We start from the raw sequence: 25,993 nt of genomic DNA, 5'->3' as shown, positions 1-25,993 counted from the left end.
CAATCCACAATTCTCACCTTAACTTTGCTACAAAAGAAAAAGACCTAGGCTTGTGCATAGCCAACAACCTCTCCTGGTCACTGCATTATAACCTCATATCGTCTAAGGCCTACCGAGCTCTTAACCTCATCCGACGGACGATTTCAATGAAATCAGAAACCAGCACAAAAAAATCGTTATATATAACCCTAGTTAGATCCCAGGTCACCTACTGCTCCCAAGTCTGGAGACCAAATTTGATCAAGGACATTCAAAAACTAGAAAGAATCCAGAGGAGAGCCACCAAATTCATACTCAATGATTACTCAAGCTCATACAGATCAAGGCTGTCCGATTTGAAGCTACTACCTCTAATGTACTGGTTTGAAATACAGGACGTAATGTTTCTAGTAAAGTCACTAAAGGAACCCTCGGACAACTTCAACATAAGAGATCACATCAAATTCGTTACTGGTCGCACCCGCTTCAGTTGCAACAACAAACTCACTGTACAAGCCAATCACTACAGCGCAAGCAGACACTTCTACCTCAATCGTATCACAAGGTTATGGAACTTGATGCCCACTATGCTGATGGATATCAGCGCACCACTAACTTCAACAAAGAATACACTCCACCATTACTTCTGGGAGCACTTCAAACAAAACTTTGTCTCTGACATCCCATGTACCTACCACTTAATGTGCCCATGCAACAGATGCTACACACGTAATTATAGCTAGCTTCACATGTAATCATTAAATTATCCAGCTGTGTCGCTCAATGCGGCACAGTCTGTCAGCTATAGTCTTTGCTACAACAATCACTTGTTTTTATATCATTCACGTTACAGGCTGTAAAGTCTTAATAATAATAATAATAATAATAATACTATAATTTGCGGTTCTGTCTCAAGGATAATGAATTATTATGCTCTCTATTTAAGTGTAATCCAATTTTATACACCCCAAATGTCATACTGTATATATAGCGCAAAATTTTCGAGGGGCTTAATTTTCACTGATTTCGTGTTAGCAATCCTACACAAAAATAAAGTCCACGAAAATTCACGCTATACAGTATTCGGTCGAATAGCGAAATTACTGCTGCACAAAACTCACCCTCAAAGGCGGCCGCTTGCTAGTAAACATCTAGCTAGAAATCCCCGCGTGTCAAACCAAATGGCCATGCAGTATAAGAATTAGTTGGTTCTTACAATAGGGTGGAGCTAACAAATATTCACATTACAGTGACCTGGTTGCCTCGAATATAGCTGCTCAGACCTTAAACGTTTGTGGTTTAGCTATGTCTGCACTCAAAGTAGTATTCTATCCAAAGTATATCAGCAACAGCAGCATTTAACAGAGCCTGGCTTGAAAACTACCGTAATTGATGTAATTACAGCGCCAATCTAAATTGGACATAATTATAGTACATTTGTTTATGTACATAGCTTCGCAAATTTGTTTGGCGCTGCAATTACATCAATTACGGTATGTGCTTGGTTTATGCTAACTGTATTCTGAACTCTAGGTTGTTGGTTATGGTCATGCTAACTAATACGTGCTAACTAATACGTTCTAATACTAAGCACCACTTACGAAATGGAAAAAGAACAAAAAACTGACAGTTACAAGAACCAACTGTCAGTTAAAACTATTGGAGTGGTTCTGTAATTAGAACAAAGACGGTAACCCCACACTGAACCATCTTATGAAAAACCCATAACACAGCAGTACAAATCCTACATAAGCATGTCCCCCAGCCACCCGTCAAGTCGGGAATGGGTGCCGGGCCATGCCCAGCTACTTTAGTGCCACACTAAAGGCTTGCTTTTATTACCACCAAATAATTACGTTAAACAACAATCTGTGGCCAGTAAATTAAGTGATCATGACTTTGAAGTGAGTCATGCAGCCTGAACCTGCGTGACTAAAAATCTAATGAGTCTACCGTAATTGACGTAATTACAGCGCCACCATAATTTAAGCGCCACGTCAGCATCAGTATAATTTTTTAGGTCCTAAAAACGCGCCAACCGTTGTTGGAATTATTTTTTTCTGGCGCTTATAAAAAGGCTTGTTTGAGACATCAAGACAATCATCCTGCATCTTTGATTATCTAACCCATAGCTACAGTCTTGTTCACAAGTCACTCAGCTAACGGTACGGTGCAGCTAGCAAGTGAAACTGAGCTAGACCACGCCCATTTTCTCTACAAATTCTATACTAGCTGTTGAACATAAGCGCTACCTAGCCTCGAGACCAGCCGTTCGTTATCTGAAAGAACACTTGGTCAACTTCCAATGTACAACTTGTCTAATTGGTCCAGGAATTTCTTGGACCGATAATTGCCCACACAAGGTGTACCGTAAGCGTTCTAATTATAGAACCAGCCTCGATTAGGATGCCCTCTTTTATAACGCCCATAATTATTATACTACCATAATGATATATTGTTTCTAGAAAAATAATTATTAAATTTTTTTACTGGTTCTTTAATTAGAACGGTTACGGTATTAGCTAGACGAGTTGTACATTGGAACTTGACCAGGCGTTCTTTCAGATAACAAACGGCTGGTCTCGAGGCTAAGCGCTACCATAATTTAGGCGCCAGCTTGGGCTGAACGCAATTTTTTGTGCTCTAAAGATGGCCTAACATGCGCCACTCAGAAGTGGAATTAATTTTTTCTGGCGCTGTAATCACATCATTTTATACCGTATTATTATTTTACTTAAATATTACTACTCATACCTCAAATTCAATGAATACCTTATTGCTAAAGACTAGCTGTGCAGTTTATAGATCTACCTTCTTTATTCTTGTGACCAATTAATCAGATTCTGGTTAATATCCTTTGATACTTGCCTTAGCTCTTTTATGTAAATGTTGTAGGTATTAAATAGTCTCCACGTAGAATATCTATATGAGTGGGGCAATCCCTGGGACTTTCCCTTTATCTCATTTTGGGGGCTTTCAATGTAACTGCATCATACATGACAAGTTCGATTCTTTTCATAGGCTTTGCAAGAAATCATAAATAAGAGTATATATCCACCACGTTTCGGTACAAGTGATTCATGTCCAACTACATTAATTTAGCTAAAATTATGCAATTTTAGATATCGGGACGCTCCCCCCATAATTATAATTATGAGTCCACATGTATGCGTTTGTGGTACACATGCTTATCATTCATCTCAGGTTATCCCCTGGGACTTTCCCAGTTTATCTACCACGCTAAATCTGACCTATGAAATCATAGAAATGTGTACACGGTGTAGCGACTGGTAAACTATTATGTTGTTATGTAGATTGTGTTCGGTCGTGTCCATGTTTAATATACTGGCGAGGGACGGTTCCAATTCTACACTCCCCATGCACTGTACGTATATACATGTACCAAACAATAGAGTTTTAATGTTCGTAAAAAAAGTATTAAGTATAGAGTTGTAGAGATTGTAAGATTGTACTAACTATACAAGTCTCTTGAGTTTGAGTGACTGCAGGTTTGGTGTTGATAAAAAAGTTGATGAAATCTCTGCAATAAGTTTCTCAGGTAATGTACTTGAACAAAGTTTTTCTTTTGATGGGGTCTCGATCTGAGCTACTGTCCCTGGCCTCTTCTTAGGGAAGCAGTTGAATTCGTGTTGGCTTAGCTGTTCCAGCGGTACCTTTGCAGGGGCGGATCCAGAGGTAGTTCGTTGGGTTCGTACGAACTACCCTTCCAGCTAGTATATATTAGCTAGCTAGCTAACTGTACTGTCGTGACAAAGTCGTACAAAGTACGTCCTCTCTGCTTAATAAAAGGGTGGGGCTGGTTCTCTTCTCTTTGTATAATAAAAGGGTGGGGCTGGTTCTCTCTATATACATAACAAGAGGGTGGGGCTGGCTACTGCAGCCACATTAATTTCCACTGTGGTCAATCATGTCAAGCGATAATATTATTATATCTAGCCATGAATCCTTGACTCCTGGTGTAAGAAGAGGAAAGTTTCAGGTAAGGGAGAGTGCATGACACTGCAATATTGAATGACACTGCATACTTACATGTATAATTGCTATAATCGTTAATATAGATCTATTGATGGTCAAGTTCTACAAGTCTATAGCCAAGTCTCCTCTTCACCAGCCACCACCGTCTCTGTCTTTCCACTGGGGACCACTACTATCTCTCCTCCAGTCACAACCATCTCCTGTTTATAAATCATGAGGGAGAACATGAGGGTTAATTAGTGGGCGTGGTACTTTAAAAGGGGCGTGGTCAACAATTTCGGCGCTGTGCGCCGAGTGAACCTCTTGTCCGCGCAAAGTACTATAAGAACCCCCCTTCCTTAAATCCTGGATCCGCCCCTGCTTTGGAGATAGCAGAATGTCTCTAAGGTTCAACACATCTGCTACAGCATCATGACAGACACGATGAATCCCAGGACACAGGTACTGGTGTACGGATTGTTGAGTCATTCTGTTGCCAATTCCAGGCAGTACAGAATTTCGAACCGCCAATAAAAAAAGGAAAGCATCTGCAAAATGAAGTTGTCTTCCTTCTACTTCCACTGGAATTCCAAACTTGTGACAATCACGTCTCAAAAACACCATGTCAAACTGTTTACTGTTGTACCCAACCAACATCAGTTTATCTCCTGGGTTAGTTTTCAGCTTCAGGTACTCAAAAAATGTCTTGTACGCTTTTTCTAGGCTTATAGTGGGTAGTGTTTTTCCTTCTTTACGAAGGCTCTTTTTTTCGATTGTGAACCCATTAACTTCAGTTGCTTTACCATGGAATGAGCGAGTGGGTAGCACATAAGCATTGAAAACATCATCTTCATTTTCGTGCTCCTGCCGGGTCAAGGCGACTGCTGCTAATTGACAAACTTGATCCACCTCTCTATCGATACCCGTTGTTTCTATGTCAAACAGTATGATCTGTGATCCAGAGGTGTGCGTCATTAGTGATATAGACAAGTACTAGTGTACGGACAGGACAAGTTAGCAAACCTGCAGACAATTTATAGTTTATAGTGCTGTCACATGATCTCCAGCCAATCAGCTTAGCTGAAAGTAGTCACATGCATGGCAGTGCTTTATACTGATCCACACTCAGTTAATGATAATTTCTCATACAAACAAAATTAATTGCGACATTGAATGTATATACAGGTTACATTTCATTCAATGTCGCAACTTGAAGGTACATAACAGGTTAAGCTGTACACCTGGCATGCTGTAGACTAGTCTCATGAATCAGCCGCCCTTCCTAGGGAAGAGACCGTCTGAGCACTTTAGTATGAATGCCATGTCATAAACCAGAAGAATGCCATTATTTCGACCAGGAGCCCATAAAGAGAAGGAGCGGCTAACTTCAACGTATACTCGGGGATCACGTTTCGTAATTGCCCGTGAAACCGCACTTCCTTGTATGGAAGCGACTAAGTGCTTGCAAACCGCAGCCCATAGGCGTAGGAACCAGGGGGGCAAGGGGGGCAGTTGCCCCCCTCAGCCAAATATTTTGCTTTTTCGCCCCCCTTAGCCAGCACTGCTCTCTAATTGAAAAAATATTGTGAGCATGTGGCAAAAATAACAATGTATCAGGCCAAGATTACTTTTTCAAGTCTGTCTGACAGTAGTACTACCAGTGCTTCTTTGGATCAAGCAGGTAAGTGAATTATAGCCCCAGTATAAGCTTAAATGTAGCTATCTAGCTTAAACAGCTTGCTCAAATATAAGGACTATAGCTCAAGCGATTAATAGCAATCATATTTACAAGAAAATGCTGTCTGAAGTGTTTATGCTACTCTCATTGTACTTTACCTTCCCTGTAACAACAGCTTCAGCCGAAAGATCGTTTTCAGCACTGCGAAGGCTCAAAACAATCTTGAGGAGCACAATGACTGAATGTAGACTCACCAATCTTTTTTTGCTTTATGTACACAAACATAGGACAGACAGGATAGATTTATTAGCTATAGCGAAGGATTTTATTTCTGTTAATTCTAGAAGACAAAGATATTTTGGAGAATTTTAAATTGTGTCTCAGTGATATTGGTATAACATATTGTTTGCCCCCCTTAGGTAAAACATCTTCCTACCCCTATGCAACCCTGCATTACGTATAACACGTGTAGGGATTCAACCATGCACTTAAGTGACTCTGCATGCATATATGGAAATACGGTCATAACCACTTACGAAACGTGATCCCCGTAGTTAGCCGCTCCTTCTCTTTATGAGCTTCTGTTTAACGCATGCAAGGGTCAACCACGAACGCTTGACTAGCAGCTATGAATTATTGTTTGGCTTGCTCAATGCAAAAATATAATATGTTGCTAAAGGAATAAGAGAAGGGTTGCACATGCAGGCACCTATAGTGCAGTCAACTCGACTTACTATAGCTCCTTGACTGGCTAACAGTAGCTATGGTTAGGCTGACTATAGAGCAAGCTGTAGAACGCATACGCTTCTTGTCATCCTTTAATTTTGTCAGGTCGGAAGCCAAAGAAGTTCAGACTAAAGTTGCTCAGACGATCTCTCCCTAGGAAGGGTGGCTGATTCATATGGCTAGCTGTAGACGAGGCTAGAGATCACGTGACAGCAATATTAAAACACAAGATTGCACACAGATTAAAACACTTGGCTATAGGCTAGGTACACGTACTAGGTACAGGTACTAGGTGTGTTATAAATAATCGGCTTTGTACTTTCACTGGTTAATATAAAAATCTCTAAGACCAAGTCTAGAAGTGTCTTTGAGGAGAAATAATAATCTATATCTACATTGCAGTCATATGCACCTTATATTAAGCCAGGAGATTGTCTTTTGATGCCTCAATAGGGTAGATTCTGTTCACAATGTAGATTCTCTTCATGTCTAGATCTAGATATTAATAAAGTGGTGGATCCCGTAAATTGCATGGAATGTTAATTAGATTTACATGTAGTGCAAAATCCCACAAATGTTAATTAGGCCACAAATGTACATGTGCATGACATGACATCATAGATCTCTACTCCATCTATGATCACATCAGCAGCAACAGACTCAGAAAATGTGCACATCAGTCTTACTGTGAATAGAGGTGGTTCAGCGCTAGTTTGGGCCACACCAACTGACTGGGCAGATCCCTCCATGCGACTGGCCCTTTAATTCTGAGTTCTTGGCATTGTGGGATTAATAGCACGATCGAATGATCGTGCTATTAATCCCACATTGCACTCTTAGCCATACTATAGATTAAGTATACATGTAGATAAGAGATATACTCTTATTTATACATGTACACTTTTTACCATCATTAATTATCTCTCCATACGCTTGCGCCAGGCCATGCAATTAATGGTTCAATCCATTAGTTTATGTATACCCGTAACTGTATATATACTATTTAAGGCGCTACATAAAAATATTTACGCTGGTATATAGGTGGCTGTATTCAGAGGTGGAAAATTAGTTTTGAGGCTGGATGGCGCGTGTCTTATTAGAGGGTCGCCTTCTAATTGGAGATAAAAAAAAATCCTCTAATACGGTTATAATATACCTTTACCAGCGTAAATATTTTTATGTGGCGCCTTAAATAGAGCTTATACGGTAGGCCTAGTGATGAAACTTTATACTGAACGGGTATAATTATACTGTTTTATAATACGATAATGTGAGTTAAAAATGTTATGTGTAAAGTTCTAATCACTGACTCGTAGATCTATAACACGGTTATTCAGTTCGAGCAATTTTAGTTGGGGGTGGTTGTAAACTTTTCTCAAAAAAACGTCCTCAACCAGACTTGAACCTTGATCCCTCACTTCGAGCCATCCAGTGGGGTATCTGTTACTCTCTTACACTTCTCAGAATCTCTCGATGACGTAATTTTTGAACTTGAGATCATACTGGTCCGCAAAGGCAAGCAGATGACCAGCATTTTCGATGCTTAGATAATTAGTGAGAAGTTGATTTTCACAAAGATTTTTCAGTCGAATAATTTGGTACTTGTCAGCATCAATGATAACATCTTCAATAGTTTTCAAGTCGTTTAAATCAGGTTTATCGTCTGTGTAAATGAACTTTAGCAATATCTTGAACTCGTTGGTGCTAATGTCAGTTATCTCAACAGTACTGGTGGCTTTTTCCACCATCTCACTCTGGAACATGACAGCAAACACTGGTGATCGAGCCATAAGCATCATCTTGTTTGCTTTGATCTCCTCTCTTGAATCTCTTGGTCCAACCAGCAAGGTGACATTTTGGAATTCATCGTTTCCCTCAATCACCGATTGAATATCATTGATAATGGAGCACTTGGGTGAGGGAATTTTGGGGGTTACTTCGAGGAATTCTATTGACATACTAATAGCAAGCTGCGTGTTCTTTGGAAATGAAAATGTTCCGATATATTTGGAAGGGATTCCTTTCTCCCTCTTCAGAAGTGCAAAGGTTTGTACTGATGCATATATTGTAGGTGTATCGCTTGGGGTATGTTGATTGCAAAACAAAACCTGGCTTCTTGTGCATCAGACTGTAATGTTAGAAGGGTAGACCTAAGGGCACTTACGTTTTCTTCATCTTCTGATATTTGGGTAACGGACCAAGAGAAAGCCCAGTTGATATCACCTGTTCAAATTATTGTTCTAGATTTCTTAATGTTATTTTTTACGGTCAGGCCAACACTAGTTCTGTGTACGGGTATGGGTGAGGTTATTGGCCAATACCACGAGCACGATTTGCTTGCTCGAGGCACATCAGGTCTACTTCTTTCTGTAGCTCCTGATTCAGAGGTAGTTGCAGTTCCAGTTGCCATATCACTATTAATTTTGATGTACTGTACAGCTGCCAAATCCACTGTACTGCGCGCATGCCGTGGGCGTAACTATAGGCGCCCACACTGTTCCAAGAAAAGACATATTACACTCACGCCCATTACCCATTAACCAAGGCTCTCAAAAACTGCTCAGACACGTACACATGATCGACTCTATGTAACAGAACTACTGTAGATAGCTACACTAGCTGCAAAACTGTTAAGAAGGTATCATCATGAGTTCCAGTCCCAGTTTGGTACGAAGATATTCAACCAGTGATCGACAAATTATGGAATGGTCATCGCCAATTTCAGTTCCGGCAGCAAAATCATACAGGTTCTCTTCATGCAAGACTAACTGGAGGCTACATTTAAACGATGTATTTGATCCAGAACCAAAACTTGGATTAATCAGTGGGGCTGAAAAAGCTGAAATATCTTACGATCTTAGAATATGGTTTGAACATGAACTGGTTGATCTAAATGGAGCTGCGACTAAAACGAATGTTCTTGAGACGGATTCAATCGTATTTCACGGTAGTGCCATTTTTGTACGAAATAAGTATATCTTATTAAAAGGTTTAAGTCACGACATATCCACGCCCTCGAATGCTTCAAGCGTTACACTGAAACTTCTGCTTGACATAACTACGATCAATGTTGAAACTGTGGTGAACATCCCCCAGAGTACCTTCAGCTCTGATATTGAATCGGCCATTAAAAACAACGAGGAATTCCAGGACACCACTCTGATAGTTGGACAAAAAGATTCTAAAGAGGAGATCAAAGCGAACAAGTTCATGCTAATGGCTCGATCACCAGTGTTTGCTCGAATGTTCCAGATCGACATGAAAGAAAAAGTACAAATATTGTAGAAATCCCTGATGTCAGTCCAGAAGTGTTTAAGTCAGTGCTGTCCTATATTTACACTGGGCAAGTCAACTACGTTCTATCGTTAGAACAAGCTGTGTCAATGATGATTACTGCTGGCAAGTACAATCTTGATCATTTGAAAGCACTTTGTGAAAATCGATTGGCTGTTCTTCTAACCGCAAAGAATGCAGCACATATTCTTGTTGTGGCTGATAATCTTTCCTGCTCAAAGCTGAAGTGTGAGGCTCTGAAGTATATTACAAAAGACATAGACTTGTGTGGAGATATTATGAAAACCGAGGGTTAGAAGAAAGTGAGAGAATGTAAAGCGCTAGTAGAAGAAGTCTTGACTTCAGTTGTTGATCATAGCTCTAAAAGACGTAAACTATCCTGACTAAATTAAAAAATTAAATTAGACAAATAATACAGACAAATTAATGTTTACTGCATGCTGTATACATTTACCTAGCCTCGATCCCAGGCCGAGTTTTCGCTTTTATAACGCAGTTGAAATTATGTATATACATTTAATGTAATAAATTATTAGTTGGCATTTCGGGAGAGGAGCTAATTATAAAGTAGGCATGTATATCGGTATAAAGAGGTAATCAGCTGATTGAGAGAGAGTTTTTAGAGGTGCATGATCTCTGAGCTCGAACATATCCCGGAGACAGTACCCTTTGCCCTCTCAAACAGAAGTGTATAATTATAGGGGCAATGTATGTACAAATTATAATATTATAAAAATTAAGCAACTCAATTCATGTAGATTAATGGGGCTTTCTGCCCTTGATATCACTCAAAGGTTCTAAACTGTTTTTCTTCCTATTGGACAGTCTTTTTTCCACTTTATCGAGTAAGTTATTGTGTTGGGAGCGATGAGGACTAACGGTCATACTGTTCAGAGTGGGCAATGGTGCTTTCCCCGGTAGAGACTGCAACTTGCCAGGCCTTCGATTATACACAGGGTCTCCAGACAGGTCTATGCCATGGACTGCTGCTGCACTGGGTTGTAAATTTGTACTGCTGCCTACTTTCTTGCTAGAGAAACTCGTATCAAGACCAGGTAAGTTACTCGAATGTTCAGGTGAAGACATTTCCTTTGATTGCCCAAGTAATTCTAGTTGTCTTTTCGGTTTAAAGTACTCTGGTTGTCCAAACTTTTGTATATGTGTGAGAAGCCTACTATCTTCTTCTTGCGTGTCATGGCTTCCTGGCTGAACCAATGTTGAGTTTGAAGAGTGTAAGCCCTTAGAGATAGCTGCTCCATTGCGCATTTCAGGTGTGCTCGCTTGCTTCCCCATGTTCATAAGCCCGCTACGTTTATCGAGGGCAGTTGCTTTTGAGTTTACGGGAGAAAGATTGGACTTTGTTACCACTAATTTCGGAAGCAGCCACTGTGATTGGTCATCGTTCCATTTACAATCGTCCATGACTTTATCAATGTTGAAATAGTTACAGTCTCGTCTTAGACAAGGGACCACTGTTCTCAGTAACTGCTCGTACAGTTTAAGTTTCTTATCTTGGTCACGAATTGAATCAAGGTAGTCTTGTCGTTCGATCTCAAACTCTGAATTCAGATCTTGGATGTCGTCTTCAGCTGAACGCACTTTTGTCTGGAGTTTTTCAATGTGGTGGGTCTTGACACGTACTTCATCTACAGGGGAAGGCAGTTTCGTTATGAGAGATCACCAGCTAGTACCAGCTGATTGTATACAGTGCTTGTGCTAAATTTAAAATTGGGTGCACTACAGTATGAAGTACCATACAGCGTAATACTTTCGAGGCACACTTAACTTTCGTGGAATTACCTCTAATGATCTAAAATTATTTCGTGAATAAATTTTATATCAATCACTTTGTGCCCATCATTAGCTATGTTCGTAGGATCGCTTACCCTCGAAAACAGCGAAAATTAAACGCCTCGAACATTTCGCGCTATGGTAATGCTCTAACTATTCATAATAATATGGAAATCCCCACCCGTGATTCAAATCTATGCTTGTACCTGTGAGAGAGTTAAATATCCGTTCTACAATGCCATCGTCATCAAATAAAGCATTCTCATCCCTCAGGTTGGCCTCTCTCTCCTCAGCCACTAGACGTCTGTCATCAAGGTCCTTCCGCAGGGACTCATCATCTAAACAAAAGTTGATTTTGTGAGTTCAGAATAGTTGTTACACGTACATACGTACAACATATCATAATGGACAACATATCATAATGGACCCACTAACTAGCTACAGTAGACTCTCACTAAACCGACCACCCGGCAGCTTAGCGGGAATAGTGAGGTAGCCACATTTCAGAAAATAGCCGCGGCTAAAAACGACCCTACCTCGAATCTAATGACAAATTTTGCGTTTCTGCATGTCTCAAGGATACATGAATCATTACGCTCTCTATTTAAGCCGTACCACACCCAAAACGTCATATCCGGCTGTAATAAATGTACATTAAACCCAGTTTGGGGCTAGTCTCGTGAATCAGCCGCCTTTTTTTGGGAAGACTAGTTAGGGGAAGCCAGCACCGAGATTCTACTGTATAATTGAAACAACATCTGTATCGTTCCCGCATAACATGCATGCATGTGCTATAGTGATGAACCTGGCCCAATAAAGAAACCCTATAGTTACTGATTTAACCTCATTCACCTCATGTGCATAACATTACAGAATGATATGTACCAGCTTTTTCTCCTCCGATCATGTCTTTCTGAAGCTCCTCCAGTCTCTTTAGAGCTGCCCCATGCTCCTTGCCAAGCTCAGTCTCTAACTGCTCATCGACCACCATCACTCCAGGGCCCTCTGCACCTTTAGAGGCCTCCATTGTAGCAGTTTCAGTAGCCAGGCTCTCTGTAGATACTAAAGCTACTGGGGTACCAGCTCTTCCTGTGTTATTTTTGGAGTGGTGTGGTGATATGAGTGTCTTGTTGGAGTGTTGAGACCTGTTGGGGGTGACACTAGCAGACACGTTGAAGCGATCCTAATGGAGAAGGATATTGAATGAGTGCATACGTAAGTGCATTGTGGAAAGAACTGATTGTAAGCCAGTTCCCCTTGCGATCATTCTTATCGTTCTCAATAATTAGCACTACCATAGATGATATAGTATAGCCTCGGTCCCAGGCCGATTTTTTTTTAATAGAACGAAGTTGAAAAATACGGCCTGGTATTGATTGTATCTGGGCGTGGCAGGAACCGGAAACAAAAGCAGTGATTCTTTACATTTTGTTTCCTGCTTTTTTTCTGTAATACTAAAGGTGTACGTAGAGGCATTTTACTCCCGTAAAAGTTACAGTAATTTAGCTCCGTGTCATGTTCTCAATTTATAGCTAGCTAGCTATGGCATGCAACTCGTTGTCTTGTTTGAAGCAAGATGGCCTCACTCTCATGGCAGAACAGGCCCAGGCTCTCAAGCTCCTGTTTGAGGGAAGGGACGTGTTTATCTGGTTCCCAACGGGGTATGGCAAGTCTCTCTGCTATATCAGTTGCTACCCTTTTTAATGGACTACAAGCTAGGTAGGACCAAGGCTCCTCCTGTTGACAAAAGTGTTGTTCTTGTTAATTGTCTCTCCCCTTGTATCTCTCATCATGAGACTCATGATTGACCAGATCAGGAGTCTAAACAATAGAGGTGTTTCTGCTGCCATCCTCAGCAATAAAGGAATCGACAAAGATTTGGTTGCCACTGCCAAAGAAGTGTCTTCTGGGAAGTATTTCCTGCTGTATACAGCCCCAGAGGCTGTTGTTGAAGACCACTGTTGGAGGATTCATTTTTTGCTGTACCACGAGTCAATTTATTATGTATTAAAAAACCACGCCCAGATCACGCCCAAATACAATCAATACCAGGCCTAGTAGGCGACCTAGCGTTCAATTGGAGACGGATCGGCCGGGGGTCAAGGCTAGATATAGTACTGACACTATAATTATCATCTATGGCTATGATTCTATAATACGTAAAAGTTAGTATGTATGATCATTACCTGTGCTTCATTGAGCTGCTCATCCCAGTCATTCTGCAGCTGATCCAGCTCTTGTTGAAGCTTCTCTCTGTCAGCTTGCTCTCGTCCAAATTGCTCTTGAAGCTGAGCTATCCTCGCTTCATACTCTCTGTATTATGATGTAGGGTAATGTGTGTGTGTGTGTGTGTGTGTGTGTGTGTGTGTATATACCGTATATGCTCGATCAAGGCCGGTCTTGTATAAAAGCCGCACTCAAATAGTAGCCTCCCTTGCTAGCAAAATGAAGCCGCTCTCAAATAGTAGCCTCAGTGAACTTTGACTCTAGCATTTTTGCACGTGGCAGCCAAGACAAATTATTAAAAGTAGCAGCTAGCTACATGTATGTAGCTACTAGGTACAGGTAGCAGCTTGTTAGTGCTTCACAAATACTTTCTCATGGCAGAGTTCAAGTTTATGCAGGTGAAATTAACTTTTGATGACAAGCTAAAGGTTGTTGAATTAGCTGGAGCTAATAAACGCTGCTCATGAACAGTGGCCTCTCTCGAATTGTAGCCTCCTCTGCCAGCAAAATGAAACATTTAGTAGCCGCGGCCTCTGATCAAGCATATACGATATATGCACTAATCAGGGGGTGCTCTATTATTATAAGCATGTAAAGCAATCAAAGCAGTTTAAGTAAATTCTCCTACTTTATGCTAAATAGTTATTTACCTTCTAATAGCCTCCTTTTCTTCTTCCCACTTCTTCCACATGTCCTCTGAGGGTCCAACCAGCCCACTGTCCTCAGGCTGTATGTCTCCTTGATGATATGGAGGGGAAAGCGGCTGTTTGGGTGGTGATATATCACCACCTGTAGGAAATAATTTGTACGTATGTAGCTTAGACACTAGTTGATAAAATCTACATGGGAGTACATGGTTGTCAAATAATTGTTAAGCCTCGATCGAGGGCAAGATGTGCGCATGCGCACTAGTACCGTATGTCTTCTAATTTATTTGACACAAAAATAGTTATTGTAAGGATCTTTATTGTAACGCGTGAGATGTTTGAACAGGCAAGCTAATAGTACAGTGTGCGACTAAACAGTTGCACTAGCTATCTAGCAGCACTCCTGCTGGCTATAAAGCTATGTGTTTGGAATGTATTTTTCAAGGTTTTGCGCGGATATTTAGTAAAATTAAGTATCTTGAGTATCCGCTTATTAGAACAACGAAAATCGCCCAGAATAGTGTTTGGGATAATTAGAAGTGTCCAATAAATTAGAAGATATACGGTATTTAAATGACACTGTTTTTCGGTGTCCATGTGATTTAGAAGCCATTAGTACTTGTAGTACCCTCACTACGCTCGAGATACTAAAGCAGTTCCTTTGGGCTTCTAAATCCCATAGAAACTTCCAAAACAGTGTCTAACTATTATGTAACGTACGAGAAAAGACTATTCAGGTACCATGCGTAGAATGGAATCGACACTCTGACTTTGGATCCTCAGAATAATAATACCTACATCTCTATAATTACAAGGACAAAAGTGATGTAGCTATGCCATACATTTTCTTATCTCTTGTATTCGCGGTAGCATAACGCTTTGTTGTTTCATTATAGTTATACATGCAGACTCTATATATAGAGGTCATTACACTACCTTGAAAGTCAGTAGGAACATCCATCTGTCCGAGTAGCATCATCTTCAGCTTCTTTATTTCCTCCTGGTACTCTCGCAGCAGTGCATCTTTGGGGTCCTCATTGATCTTGGGCTTGTTCTTGATGTTCTTAGCTCGATTGGCATAGCGTAGGGTACTATAATAATACATACACACATATGAAAAGGCAACCTAATGTCTTAGATAGTAAACCAATACCGGTATGTGATCTGTACTACTAGACTAGCTATAATATGTAATTAGCTTAAAACGTATTAATTGTGGCAAGGTCACAGGTGTATCTCTGCCCTTGCTCACCTGAGGGTTTCGTCATAGTTATTATCAGCTGGACTGACACAAGCAATCATGAGAGTTTTGGTGTTACCGCCGAGAGAAGATTGGAGCAATCGAGTGAGCTTAGAGTCACGATAGGGAATGTGTTTTGACTTGCCGTCCACTAGAGCAGAGATGACGTTACCCAGAGCAGAGAGGGAGAGGTTGATTTTGGTGGCTTCCTTCAGACGAGCACCTGCATGGGGAGTGTGGCACATAGTGATTAAAGAAACCCGTGTTGTATACAAAGTAGCAAAATTTAAAATTGCTGCGTAAGAAGTGTCCAATTCTACAACTAAAACAGTATAATTATACATGAGTGTCTGTAACAACTATTCCAGCATTACACTGCACTCACCAGTGGACCCGGTCTTAGACTGTCTCTCACTCCCAGCCAGATCCACAAGGTTGAGTCTACCCGCCCTCAACTTATCTTCAGCCCCTCCCACCCCACTCTCGAGCATCTCAATGTCTATACTGAATATAGAGTGGGAGCGAGAGGAGTCCACGTTCATGAGGGTAGCACCCACACTGCGGTTCTTGCTACCCAGCTCCATCACATTCTCAAGATCAGACACATTGTGCACCTGTGCAGGGATCAAAGAGTCACATAGAAGTGTTGATCATTTTTATAGAGGTGATGATAACGAATTAAATCTGTAGCTGTTAAGCTAGCTTCCTGTGAAAACTTTAGACAACATTATTATACCGAACCAAAATATAATAATGTACACAAGAAATTGTGTTCTATTTTATGAGATGGTAGTCTGACCTTGTGCATTGAGAGTCCCTGTACATACACTCCTTTTTCAGGGTGCTCGTGAAGGTCCAGTTTCTTCTTAGCATCTCTACCAAGCAGATCCCTGACCTACCAAACACACAGCAATGGTCAACGAAAAAATAGATGTTCCGCCTGTCTCAAGTGGCATCTAAGCTAATTTTATGAGGGAGATTGTAATGGTTATTTGATACGTACCTCTTCATTGTAGATTTCAAGGTAGGAAGCTCTAACCAAGAATTTGATATCACTTGCGACAGCCACATGATCAAAAACGTGCTCAAATGCTCTGGGAATGATACCTCTATTCACGGCAGGGTCCTCCACTCCCATCATAGAGAAGCTTTTCCCACATCCCGTCTGACCATATGCAAACACAGTCCCATTGTAGCCCTCGAGAACTCCACCCACTAGGGAGAAACACATCTCCTCGTAGATTTGCTGGGTCGTGTCCTGTGTGTTGTAGACTCCATCAAAAGTGAACATCTTCGGGGGGATTTGCTCCTTGGAGGTAGTCGGCTTTAAAAGTTGCACTTGTACTATTTTCGGATCCATTTGTACAACCACCTGTACAAACATACTAGTATGAGATACGTCTTACAAGCAGCAGAAGGATTCATTTAATAGTGCTACACCTACTGTGTCCATAATAAACTCAGCTGGCTAGCTGGCTAGATCTAGCTAGCTAAAGTACTCACTCCACACTCCAGTTTACGCTCTCTTTCATTCATTGGCCGACACCTCACGAGAACCCTCACAGCTTCAGCCATTTTGGAGAACCCTCCTGGATACTCGGTAACTGCAACAAGCTCAAAGCTAGAGAGAGAGAGCAAGAACACAACTTCACTGCCCCAGGTGCAAATGTGTGCAGCTAAGCGACCGTGGTGTAATCTCAGCCCCTCCCTCTTTCGTGACCACATGCACTAAAAGTGGGAGGACCTGTAACAATCAATACACATCATAAATTTAATAAGTGATCGGTTTGCAGAAACTATGCTGTACAGCACAGAGAGTACTACTAAATCACCTAGAGGCTACATTCCAACATTGGTCTCTAGATAGCTAATGAAAGCGTCCACATCTGCTTTTCCCTGCTCCACTGTAGGGGACACATACGCACTGTCTCCAAGGGAACCTGTAGCCTGAGCACACAGCTGGGAGCAATCACTTCCAGCCACCTCCAAGAAAATCACACGACCTGGAGACCAAATACACAGCATTTAAAACACACTTCATAAAACGGCTCCTAGGGGGTTCATTATACTACAATGTACATGTTACCGTAAGCAACATAAGCACATAACATGTACGCACCCAAAAACTACAAACCTTTGCTGGATCTTGAGGCTAACTCCTGGTTGCTAGGGAACACTCTCTCTGCTTCGTGACTGGCCAGCTGTACCCTCTTCGTGTGTACCAGAGTCATTTTGCCTCTCAAGGCGGACACAAATCTCACAACTGGAGCATCAGATTCTTCAGTATCGAAGAATACAACCAGACAACACTGTATATAAGAATTCATGTGTGTTTGTGCATTTATCACATTTTGTAACTCAAGTTGCACACATACCAACAAGCTGATTAATACAATTGCTCTAAACTCGAGTAACAGAAAGACCTAGTTTCGTTGTAAAAATGGTCAACACACGTTTATACAATGCACAATGTAGCTTGTCAAACCTCACCTCATCTGGGGGTCTCTGCTTAGGACCCACAGTCAGTGGCACTATGCTGTCCTCTGCACTGAAACTGACCCCAACGTCTGCAACCTCAGCTGGCAGGTCAATCCTTACAGGGTTATCCCCCGAGGCTATCGACCAGTTACCACCACCTGTGCCACCTGTGAAGTCATGGATAGTGCTCCAAGAATTGTTGAAGACACTCAGTCCAGCAGAGTCAAATAAACCTGCAATAGTGAAACACACATACGTCATGTATACTCATAATCTCCCTTTTTTTCCTAAAGTTGCAGTCTTACGTCATGGCTACACCGGAGATTACAAAGAAAAAGGCAATAATCGTTTAGATTTTGATGGCAATACTGGACTTTTTCAAGAGGCCACCATTGTCTAACGGTTTGGAGTCAGACCTCGAAACCAGAGCTGTACATAGTTTACTAGTTGTAGATTACGGTCATGCATTGCAGCTAGCTGCTTAGAGCCTTCTGTCGATGAGAGAGAGAGAGTTCGAAGAATCGTGGCTATGTTCGAACTAAATCTGTTCCAATAGTTGAGTATTTGGCGCTGTAGTTCCGCCAAAGAAGCTTTTTGTTGGCCGTGAGTTTGGCCGAAGCAGCTTTTTGTTGGCCGTGAGTTTGGACTTGAATAGAACCTTACCTTGTCTATACCTAGGTACTATCAGCTTAGTGCTTTGAGCCGCTGTCCTCGAGAACAAGCGTTCGAAAATAGCACGTGTTCGATAATCGGTTGTTTACTCTATTTCATCAAAATTGAACGTATGATTTCTCACCTCTCAGTTGGGGATAGCTGCACTGGTAGCAGGAGAAGGTCATTTTAGAGGAGGCCTCTATGACGGGAGGGGTGGTGGAGAGGAGGGAGAGAGTACACTTCTTACAGTCTCTGGTTCTCAGCTGCTGACAGGCCACCACACAGACACAGTTGGAGCAGTCACGGAGAAACACACTGGAAAATATGTATCGTATTAATGAATTCAACGACAGGAGACAGGTGCAGTTTCATAATAGAGTGATGCAACGTGAACCCAACTTTACATTAAGTACTCAGTAGGGTATTTCGGGTGAACCTTAAATGACCTTCTAGAACAGGATTTGTGGCATACATACCTATCTATTGAAAGAGAACACACTCACTCATACTCTGAGGCTTGTCACAATATCACCTGCACAATAACTCTTGGAATTATATGCAGAGCTAGGCCCTATACTTTGTAAGGGAAGCGGAAAAGAATTTGCCGGCTCAGGCCTATATATGAACAAGGAGACTAACTTAAAGTGGAGTGAAGTAAGGGTGAATGTGTGCACAGTACCTTGTTCTGCAAGGAGCCACTATAATCTGACAGTCAGTGCACCTATCAATGGTGACAGTCTCGGTGTGGTCAAGCACTAGAATGGTGGTCTGTGTGCACTCCTGTGCAATGAACTGCTTCCCGTTGAGTTGTCCTGGTAGTCTAGTCACTACACCACCCTCTTGTTTGCACACCATGAGCAAGCTACGGTCCACTCTTTCTTCTCTCTCCCTACAGGGGCATTTATAATGACATGTTACTTTCTATATATATATATAGAGCTTTGAGGTGTTCAGATCAACTTTCAAAGTCAAAGTCCAAATCTATTATGTAGCTGTATGGCTTAGCAACAGACCAGCTGTATTTGGGCTTGGTTTCTCCATCTTCATGCTGCTTTACTTCTTCTGATAAACAGCAACCCATCCTCAAAATGTCACAAATGTACTTTGAATTTGTTATTTAGCGGTAAGGATCGTTAAAGAAACAACGAACAATACTGTATAGACTCTATCTGGTTCTTTCTTGATTTATTGATGATCTTTACCTAACCACGTGGAACATAGTGTGCAGAATTATGTGTGAAGAATGTCTCTTGAAGCAATCAAGTACAATGGACACAAGCTGCAGATCTTGAATCAATTGCTTCTACCATTCCAGTCAGTGTATGAGGAGATCAGTGGCCACCAAAATGCTTGGGATGCAATACGTTCCATGAAGGTAAAATCCCATTTAATATGCAGGTGGCCCAGTTGACAGTGTGTACATGTACTTGTTATACAAACGGTTAGGTGTAGACACACCTGTGTGTGTTATGTGTGAGTTTGCACAAACAAGCATGAGGTCTATTACGTATTTAATTACAGTACTTTGCAAAGAAAAGTTTGCGAGGTTTTCGGGTAGCTTTGGGAGTACTTCGCATAGCACTAAAAGTTTGCCCACTTCGGGAAGGCCTTCCTGAAGAGTTTACTTCGCGAACACAACACAGTCGAACACAACACAGTCACACTGTAGCTAAATAATGCCATACAGAAATTGTTACTATTTTCCAGGTCCGAGGTGCTCCTGCTATTGCTATTGTGGGCACTTTGAGTGTTGCACTGGAGCTGAAGGACCAGGACTTCCAAGATGGGGAGTCGGGACGGCAGGCTTTGTTGAGCAATGTCACCTCAATGTTTGAACATCTAAAGACAGCTCGTCCTACTGCTGTGAACATAGCAGAAGCAGCTGACAGATTCATTAATAGGACATCTGAACTGCTAAAGAAATTGTTGGACAATAAGACAAATGGCATACGAGATATTCTAATTCTTGAGATGGAGCGTATGCTCCCTGACGATATTGCTACAAATAAAGCCATTGGAAAACACGGTGCACAGCGTATCCTGGAACATTGCAAAAATGATAGAGCGACTATACTTACGCATTGTAATACGGGATCCCTAGCTACCGCTGGTTATGGTACCGCATTAGGCGTTGTGCGAGTGTTACACGAGACAGGAAGATTGGAGCATGTCTACTGCACGGAGACAAGGCCGTACAATCAAGGAGCTAGACTGACAGCTTACGAACTAGTACAAGACCAATTACCGGGGACGTTGGTGTGCGATTCCATGGGTGCATTACTTATGAAGGAACGAAAGATATCTGCTGTTGTTGTTGGAGCTGATAGAGTCGTTTCCAATGGAGATACTGCTAATAAAATAGGGACTTATCAGCTGGCGATTGCAGCCAAGTACCACAATATTCCATTCTACATTGCTTCTCCACTCAAGACTATAGATTTTAGACTGAAATCTGGTGATCAGATTACGATTGAGGAGAGACCAGCCAATGAGATGGTGTGTTTGGGTGGGCAGAGGATTGCTGCTGATGGTATTGGAGTATGGAACCCTGCATTTGACGTTACCCCGGCTGAACTGATTACTGGTGGCATCATTACCGAGAAGGGTGTGTGTGCTGCTAACTGTCTCAAGTTTCTGCAATGTTAATTGTATAGATTTTTGTTTTGCCCACAAGTTGTTGGGTGTGGGGCACACGGCATTAGAAGTTGGCAAGGAAATGGAATGTAGATTTAACCACAACTATTATAGTCCCCTCTAGTACAAAAGAGGCTCTCAGTGGTATTGTTGGAATGTATGGATTTACTATTGTTTATACAACCGTCTGCCAATTAAAGTCTGCAGGCAAGTGAACTGCGATCTGCTGTATAAAAGGCTTTGTTTGAACAACATAACTGTTCGTAGCTACGTGCATATGGTTTATTCATCTGAGAAGCTAGAACATAATGGCAAGTATTGTGACCGAGTTTGTGGGACCAAGACCTGGCTGCTACATCATGAAGTTCTGTCAAGGAACAACAGAAATGATAGGCAGATTTGTAGTTCTGGTGAGTAGATTATATCTTTTAAATTTGTATCTCTACATAATTATAATTATGTGTACACTGTAGAGATAGTGTACTCCACGATAAATTTTCGTGAATAATATGCACCCTTCCTCCACACACAGGTATTGGCCGTTGGTGTTCTTATTGCCTCAGCAGTCTCACTCGGACTAGTGGCAGCTCTCCCTTCATTCACAGACCCGGTATCCAGGGTCATCATTAACGCGGGGACCGATGTCAATACAGAGACTCTATTCTTCAACTCCTATTCGGGTGGGGGTGTGGGGGTTGGTTCGGCTGTGCTGATTATCGTCTGGGAAAGTTTGATGATCATCCTGAGGTTCCTCAATATAGGACTGCTCAATATTAAGAGCACGGTTTTCCTGGTGATTGTAAGTACCTTGCGTTGATATACATTGTACACATAATTATCGAAGGGTTTGTACAAGTTTTGCGTGTGTAGTAGTATTAGTGTATGTGCTTTAGAACGAAGGTTTTTGCTCAAGTTATTGCCCACTGTAGTGTGTTCTAACTGTTTTTCTTGGCACAAGTAATGTTGCCTAGCACCGCATGGCTTCCCTATTAATTAGCTTGGCTCGCAACTCTTGCCTAATAAGGCACCATCTTCTCTAGCTCTTGGAATGGCCACTGTCAGTGTGGCCACTGTTACACTATTGTGTTACAGTGTGAAGTAATAAATATGACTTAACAAAGTGCATTGTATATCAACCCAGTCATGCCTCCAGTGTTGTGTTTCCCTTTGCCTATTGTAGGACATTGTAGCTTGTCTATGTGTTTCATTGGAGAAATTTTAACAATTAAAACATTTCCCTGCAGGACATAGTGGTTGGCTTGGTGCTGGCTGTGGTGGTGAACATCAGTGGTATTCTGGGAGCCTACATGGCCAGTGAGTGGAGCAAGGTCATCCCACCCCTCGATGCGTCCGCCGCAAGGGACTCGCTCATTGCTCTAGCTGTGAGTTCCCTAGTTGCTGCCTCTATAATTATGAACCATGTAATGGGAAACCACTGTTACTGTTATGCTGACCACAGTTATGCAGTTCAGTTTTGAAGTGGTTGTGTTGGGATTCCTGAGAATCACTTTATTGAAGCCATGATTGACCACAGAGCTTCCAAGGCCATTCAGAATGGCCATGGCTTCAATAAAATTACCGTATATGCCTGATCAGAGGCCGCACTCAAATAGTAGCCTCCCTATACAGCCCATCTTCAGTGCAATAGAAGCCGCTCTCAAATAGTAGCCTCAGTGAATTTTAAGGCTATGTCTCTGCACTGGTATCTACGGTAGCAGCTAGCTAGGTAGAGTGCTTTAATTTGAACTCAAGGCAGAGTTCGAGAGTGTGCTAAAGGTTGTTGGTAATGCTTTATTTGGTTGGCTGCATGGTAATTAATGCTTCATGTGGTTAACTGGCGTAGACTTCCATGGAAATTTCTGGCGAAGGGCTTTTTAACGAGGACTCCAATCATGGTGAAATTGAGTAATTACAAATTAAAGAGGGCCATCTCAATTCAAAAATAGATTTTAGCACCCAGTTTCTTATATAGCAATACTGAAAAAGTATTACTATACCTATGCCCCTCCCCCACAGGTGATTGCCCTCCTGGATGGACTGTTATTGGCTCTACTGGCTACATGGATTATTGTATTTGTCATGAGAAAGTGGAACAACGAAGTTATCAAAGAAACCGCCAAAGACATAATTTAAGGGTGCTGGAACACCTACGCCCACGTACGCCCACACACACGTTGCTAGGGAAAGCTAACTATGAAACTACCTGCAGGGGAGACATGGATCCTTCACAGGATTATGAAGCAACACTCTACTAGTGTGCATTCCAAAAATGGAGAGGAAAGGATGATGACAACAGATTTTACACTTGATTTTCATCATATAGCTAAAAGAAGTTCCGCTTAGGAAACCAGTAGAGCTATGGACTTGATTGTTTGTTTGCAGGTGCACTACACACAGCTCTTCAACATTACGAAGAGCTTTTGTTGTAAAATCCCTTTGTTATCTATTTATGAGAATTTTTTGTCATGACACACCCTCTAGAGAAAAATCTAGACCGTACATGGACAAAGTCAGCCCGTAACTTTGTTCACCTTACCTAATTATAGCAGCATGCTAAATATAGACCAAGTCCTGTACGTAGATAGTCAGATCGAACACTTTTTATATCTGGCTCTAGCGTACGCGTACGCTAGAGTATAAATTAAGACGTAAGCCTGTAGACCACGCCCCAATTGCGTACGTAGAGTGCAGAATTAGCGTTGAAGATCAAGAGCCATTTGTTAGTAGCCTGAAGAGAAGAGATAGGCAACGCTGGGGCTACAGACAGCGCTGACAATTGGCTGGCTCATAGACTTCTGCCAGGGTTGGCTGCTGTTTTGATGGACTTTGAAGGTAAACTATGAACTAGCTTTGCTAGCTTGATACACAGGGCCTTGCTTTTCACTCCCTTCCCCTTCAGAGCTTCCATGAAAGCCTGTGTGTAATACCACTCTTGGACCTCAGTGTCACCAGAGTGCTGTGCTCCAGGCCAAGTTGGACCAGTCTCTTTGTCTGGGCTGCAGTAATGCTTGGCTTCCCCGGGCATCAGATTGGTGGAACCTCCGCTTTTGTGAGGTCCACACAGCTCCATCTGCTTATTAGCAGACCGAATAGGGAGGTTGGGGAGGCAGCTGATCAGTGAATGGTGTGTCGTAACTGCCTCCATCGCCAGGACATCTGGAAATGAGCTTCTGTGAGTGTGATACATAAAATAAATAATAACACAGATTGCCAACCTTCCAGACGAGTTCCTAGCGTGTTTGTAAGTATAGGTCCTCCATCCCAAGTTTTTTGCCAGAAAGGTGACTGTCCCCTTCATCTGGACAATACATGTGCATGTACAGTGAATAATTATGTAGTGGCACCGGGTCAGGTAGAATCCATCCATAGGAACCAACTTATTTTTGTCATCACCCCTGTTCACAATATTTTTTTCGTACCTGACCACAGGACCATTCTGCTAACTTGGTGGCAAGGATCTCCAGCTTCTGAAGGATGCGATGCCATTGTGTGCTGGAACATGGTGGAAGACCCAACCAGCCACTCAACCGGACGTATCAACATGCAGGTGGCCATTGAGGAGAAAGGACAACACTGGATAGTGCCATGAACAGCTCGAATCGTGGATAGTACACGTCTAAAGCACTGAAGAGAAACGTCTCCACTCGACACAAATGAAGACAGTGTGTATTAACATTAAAAGACAATCCAACCTGCTGTGTGACTAATGCTAGTTGAGGAACTCGGACACTCGTGCTGATTGTACTGAGACTGGGGTCTATTGGCACACTTACGTTTCTCCCATCTACTACTGAAGGCACTCCTTTGCTACAAATCTGGCTCTGTATTTATTGGATTGTGTTATTTTGTTATTGATTTATTAGTTTGTGTAGCTACCTGATTTTCTTTTGCAGCTTGTAGTTAATTTAATTGAAGACATTCTCACAAAACCACTATGTTGTTACTTGTGGTTACTACTATACTAGCGCACGCATTGAAATTAAATACTGCGTGTGCAAGTCTCAGGATCTAAACGTTGCATTTTTGTGGTTAAATTATGTCAATTTGTTACTATGTGCGGGCACCCTTAATAATGTCTTGTTTCATTTGTGGACACATCTAATCATTATAGCTAGACATTCTATTTTTATACGGTCATCCCTATAAATCAAGACAATCATCTTGGTCACAATGCGTAGGACCCACAGGTTTTAATCTCTGAATCTAATAATTAAGGGGGATGGGGCTAATTAATTACGTAGGAATGTGGATGACTAGACTGTCAGATCAGAACTCTCCAGATCATTGGGAGTGGTGAGTGAAGATGAAGCTACTGTATTCTGTATCTAATGCTGTAAAAATAGATCAACTGTAAACAGAGTATATCATGTGCTAGATTCTTGTTTTTATTTATGTGGGGCTCCAGGGATCGGCTGGAGCCGGCCGGGCCCCACATAATAATTTCTAGGCTACATGTATACAGTATATACAAGCTGCACTATGACCATTAAAAAAACTAGAGCCCCCCCATTGAGAATTGCTTCCTACGCCACTGACAGGTATCTGGTGGCTGGCTGCTTCACTGCAAATCCACCGATTACTGTTCCTGTAAATATTTATAAAAGTAGTTAATTACTTTGCTGTATACGTAGGTGTGTCATAACACCTAACGATCTACATGTACCTGTATCC

The 25,993-nt window shown here is 41.7% G+C and overlaps 5 protein-coding genes and 1 long non-coding RNA gene across 7 annotated transcripts; 2 read left to right on the top strand and 4 right to left on the bottom strand.

The window, feature by feature from the left end:
• Positions 1-3,373: 3,373 nt before the first annotated feature.
• Positions 3,374-6,875, bottom strand: LOC135333010 (uncharacterized). Its single transcript, XR_010393724.1, has 2 exons — positions 6,771-6,875; positions 3,374-4,977 (listed from the first exon to the last, which is right to left on the bottom strand). It is a non-coding gene; the product is annotated as an uncharacterized LOC135333010 (long non-coding RNA).
• A 943-nt stretch (positions 6,876-7,818) lies between these two features.
• Positions 7,819-8,316, bottom strand: LOC135333116 (TD and POZ domain-containing protein 3-like). Its single transcript, XM_064528037.1, has one exon. The coding sequence runs from the start codon at positions 8,314-8,316 to the stop codon at positions 7,819-7,821; it is 498 nt and encodes a 165-aa protein (XP_064384107.1).
• Positions 8,317-10,329: 2,013 nt separating this feature from the next.
• Positions 10,330-17,332, bottom strand: LOC135332987 (kinesin-II 95 kDa subunit-like). Its single transcript, XM_064527928.1, has 11 exons — positions 17,060-17,332; positions 16,560-16,928; positions 16,356-16,451; positions 15,942-16,170; positions 15,569-15,779; positions 15,253-15,407; positions 14,320-14,458; positions 13,630-13,756; positions 12,329-12,626; positions 11,650-11,781; positions 10,330-11,298 (listed from the first exon to the last, which is right to left on the bottom strand). The coding sequence occupies exons 1-11, from the start codon at positions 17,279-17,281 to the stop codon at positions 10,412-10,414; spliced, it is 2,865 nt and encodes a 954-aa protein (XP_064383998.1). The 5' UTR covers positions 17,282-17,332; the 3' UTR covers positions 10,330-10,411.
• Positions 17,302-19,834, bottom strand: LOC135332989 (protein XRP2-like). Its single transcript, XM_064527930.1, has 6 exons — positions 19,702-19,834; positions 19,368-19,577; positions 18,831-19,003; positions 18,047-18,267; positions 17,691-17,865; positions 17,302-17,559 (listed from the first exon to the last, which is right to left on the bottom strand). The coding sequence occupies exons 1-6, from the start codon at positions 19,767-19,769 to the stop codon at positions 17,396-17,398; spliced, it is 1,011 nt and encodes a 336-aa protein (XP_064384000.1). The 5' UTR covers positions 19,770-19,834; the 3' UTR covers positions 17,302-17,395.
• A 33-nt stretch (positions 19,835-19,867) lies between these two features.
• On the top strand, positions 19,868-21,510 carry LOC135332988 (methylthioribose-1-phosphate isomerase-like). The gene is made up of 2 exons (XM_064527929.1): positions 19,868-20,063; positions 20,396-21,510. The coding sequence occupies exons 1-2, from the start codon at positions 19,932-19,934 to the stop codon at positions 21,332-21,334; spliced, it is 1,071 nt and encodes a 356-aa protein (XP_064383999.1). The 5' UTR covers positions 19,868-19,931; the 3' UTR covers positions 21,335-21,510.
• LOC135332991 (uncharacterized) lies at positions 21,478-25,524 on the top strand. Of its 2 annotated transcripts, XR_010393711.1 has the most exons (6): positions 21,478-21,732; positions 21,855-22,121; positions 22,567-22,704; positions 23,339-24,154; positions 24,222-24,494; positions 24,752-25,255. XR_010393711.1 is itself a non-coding variant. In XM_064527931.1 (5 exons), the coding sequence occupies exons 1-4, from the start codon at positions 21,631-21,633 to the stop codon at positions 23,453-23,455; spliced, it is 624 nt and encodes a 207-aa protein (XP_064384001.1). In that variant the 5' UTR covers positions 21,478-21,630; the 3' UTR covers positions 25,393-25,524. The 2 variants fall into 2 exon arrangements, 1 of the variants encoding a protein (XP_064384001.1); XM_064527931.1 differs by lacking the exons at positions 24,222-24,494; positions 24,752-25,255 and adding an exon at positions 25,393-25,524 and having other exon boundaries at positions 23,339-23,455.
• Positions 25,525-25,993: the final 469 nt, after the last annotated feature.

Source organism: Halichondria panicea, chromosome 3 (genome assembly GCF_963675165.1).
Source record: "Halichondria panicea chromosome 3, odHalPani1.1, whole genome shotgun sequence".
In the NCBI taxonomy this organism is placed as follows: domain Eukaryota; kingdom Metazoa; phylum Porifera; class Demospongiae; order Suberitida; family Halichondriidae; genus Halichondria; species Halichondria panicea.
This window is presented reverse-complemented; position numbering and strand designations above follow the sequence as displayed.

Coding starts and splice junctions, on each gene's coding strand:
- LOC135333116 (XM_064528037.1), bottom strand. CDS start 8,316: ATGTCAATAGAATTCCTCGAAGTAACCCCCAAAATTCCCTCACCCAAG.
- LOC135332987 (XM_064527928.1), bottom strand. CDS start 17,281: ATGTGGTCACGAAAGAGGGAGGGGCTGAGATTACACCACGGTCGCTTA. Junction 16,452..16,559: donor TTGAAATCTACAATGAAGAG/GTACGTATCAAA, acceptor TGTGTTTGGTAG/GTCAGGGATCTGCTTGGTAG. Junction 11,782..12,328: donor GATCGGAGGAGAAAAAGCTG/GTACATATCATT, acceptor ACTTTTGTTTAG/ATGATGAGTCCCTGCGGAAG.
- LOC135332989 (XM_064527930.1), bottom strand. CDS start 19,769: ATGGGTTGCTGTTTATCAGAAGAAGTAAAGCAGCATGAAGATGGAGAA. Junction 19,004..19,367: donor GTGGCTCCTTGCAGAACAAG/GTACTGTGCACA, acceptor CATATTTTCCAG/TGTGTTTCTCCGTGACTGCT. Junction 18,268..18,830: donor CAGCTATCCCCAACTGAGAG/GTGAGAAATCAT, acceptor TCACTATTGCAG/GTTTATTTGACTCTGCTGGA.
- LOC135332988 (XM_064527929.1), top strand. CDS start 19,932: ATGTCTCTTGAAGCAATCAAGTACAATGGACACAAGCTGCAGATCTTG. Junction 20,064..20,395: donor ATGCAATACGTTCCATGAAG/GTAAAATCCCAT, acceptor ACTATTTTCCAG/GTCCGAGGTGCTCCTGCTAT.
- LOC135332991 (XM_064527931.1), top strand. CDS start 21,631: ATGGCAAGTATTGTGACCGAGTTTGTGGGACCAAGACCTGGCTGCTAC. Junction 21,733..21,854: donor TAGGCAGATTTGTAGTTCTG/GTGAGTAGATTA, acceptor CTCCACACACAG/GTATTGGCCGTTGGTGTTCT. Junction 22,122..22,566: donor GCACGGTTTTCCTGGTGATT/GTAAGTACCTTG, acceptor ATTTCCCTGCAG/GACATAGTGGTTGGCTTGGT.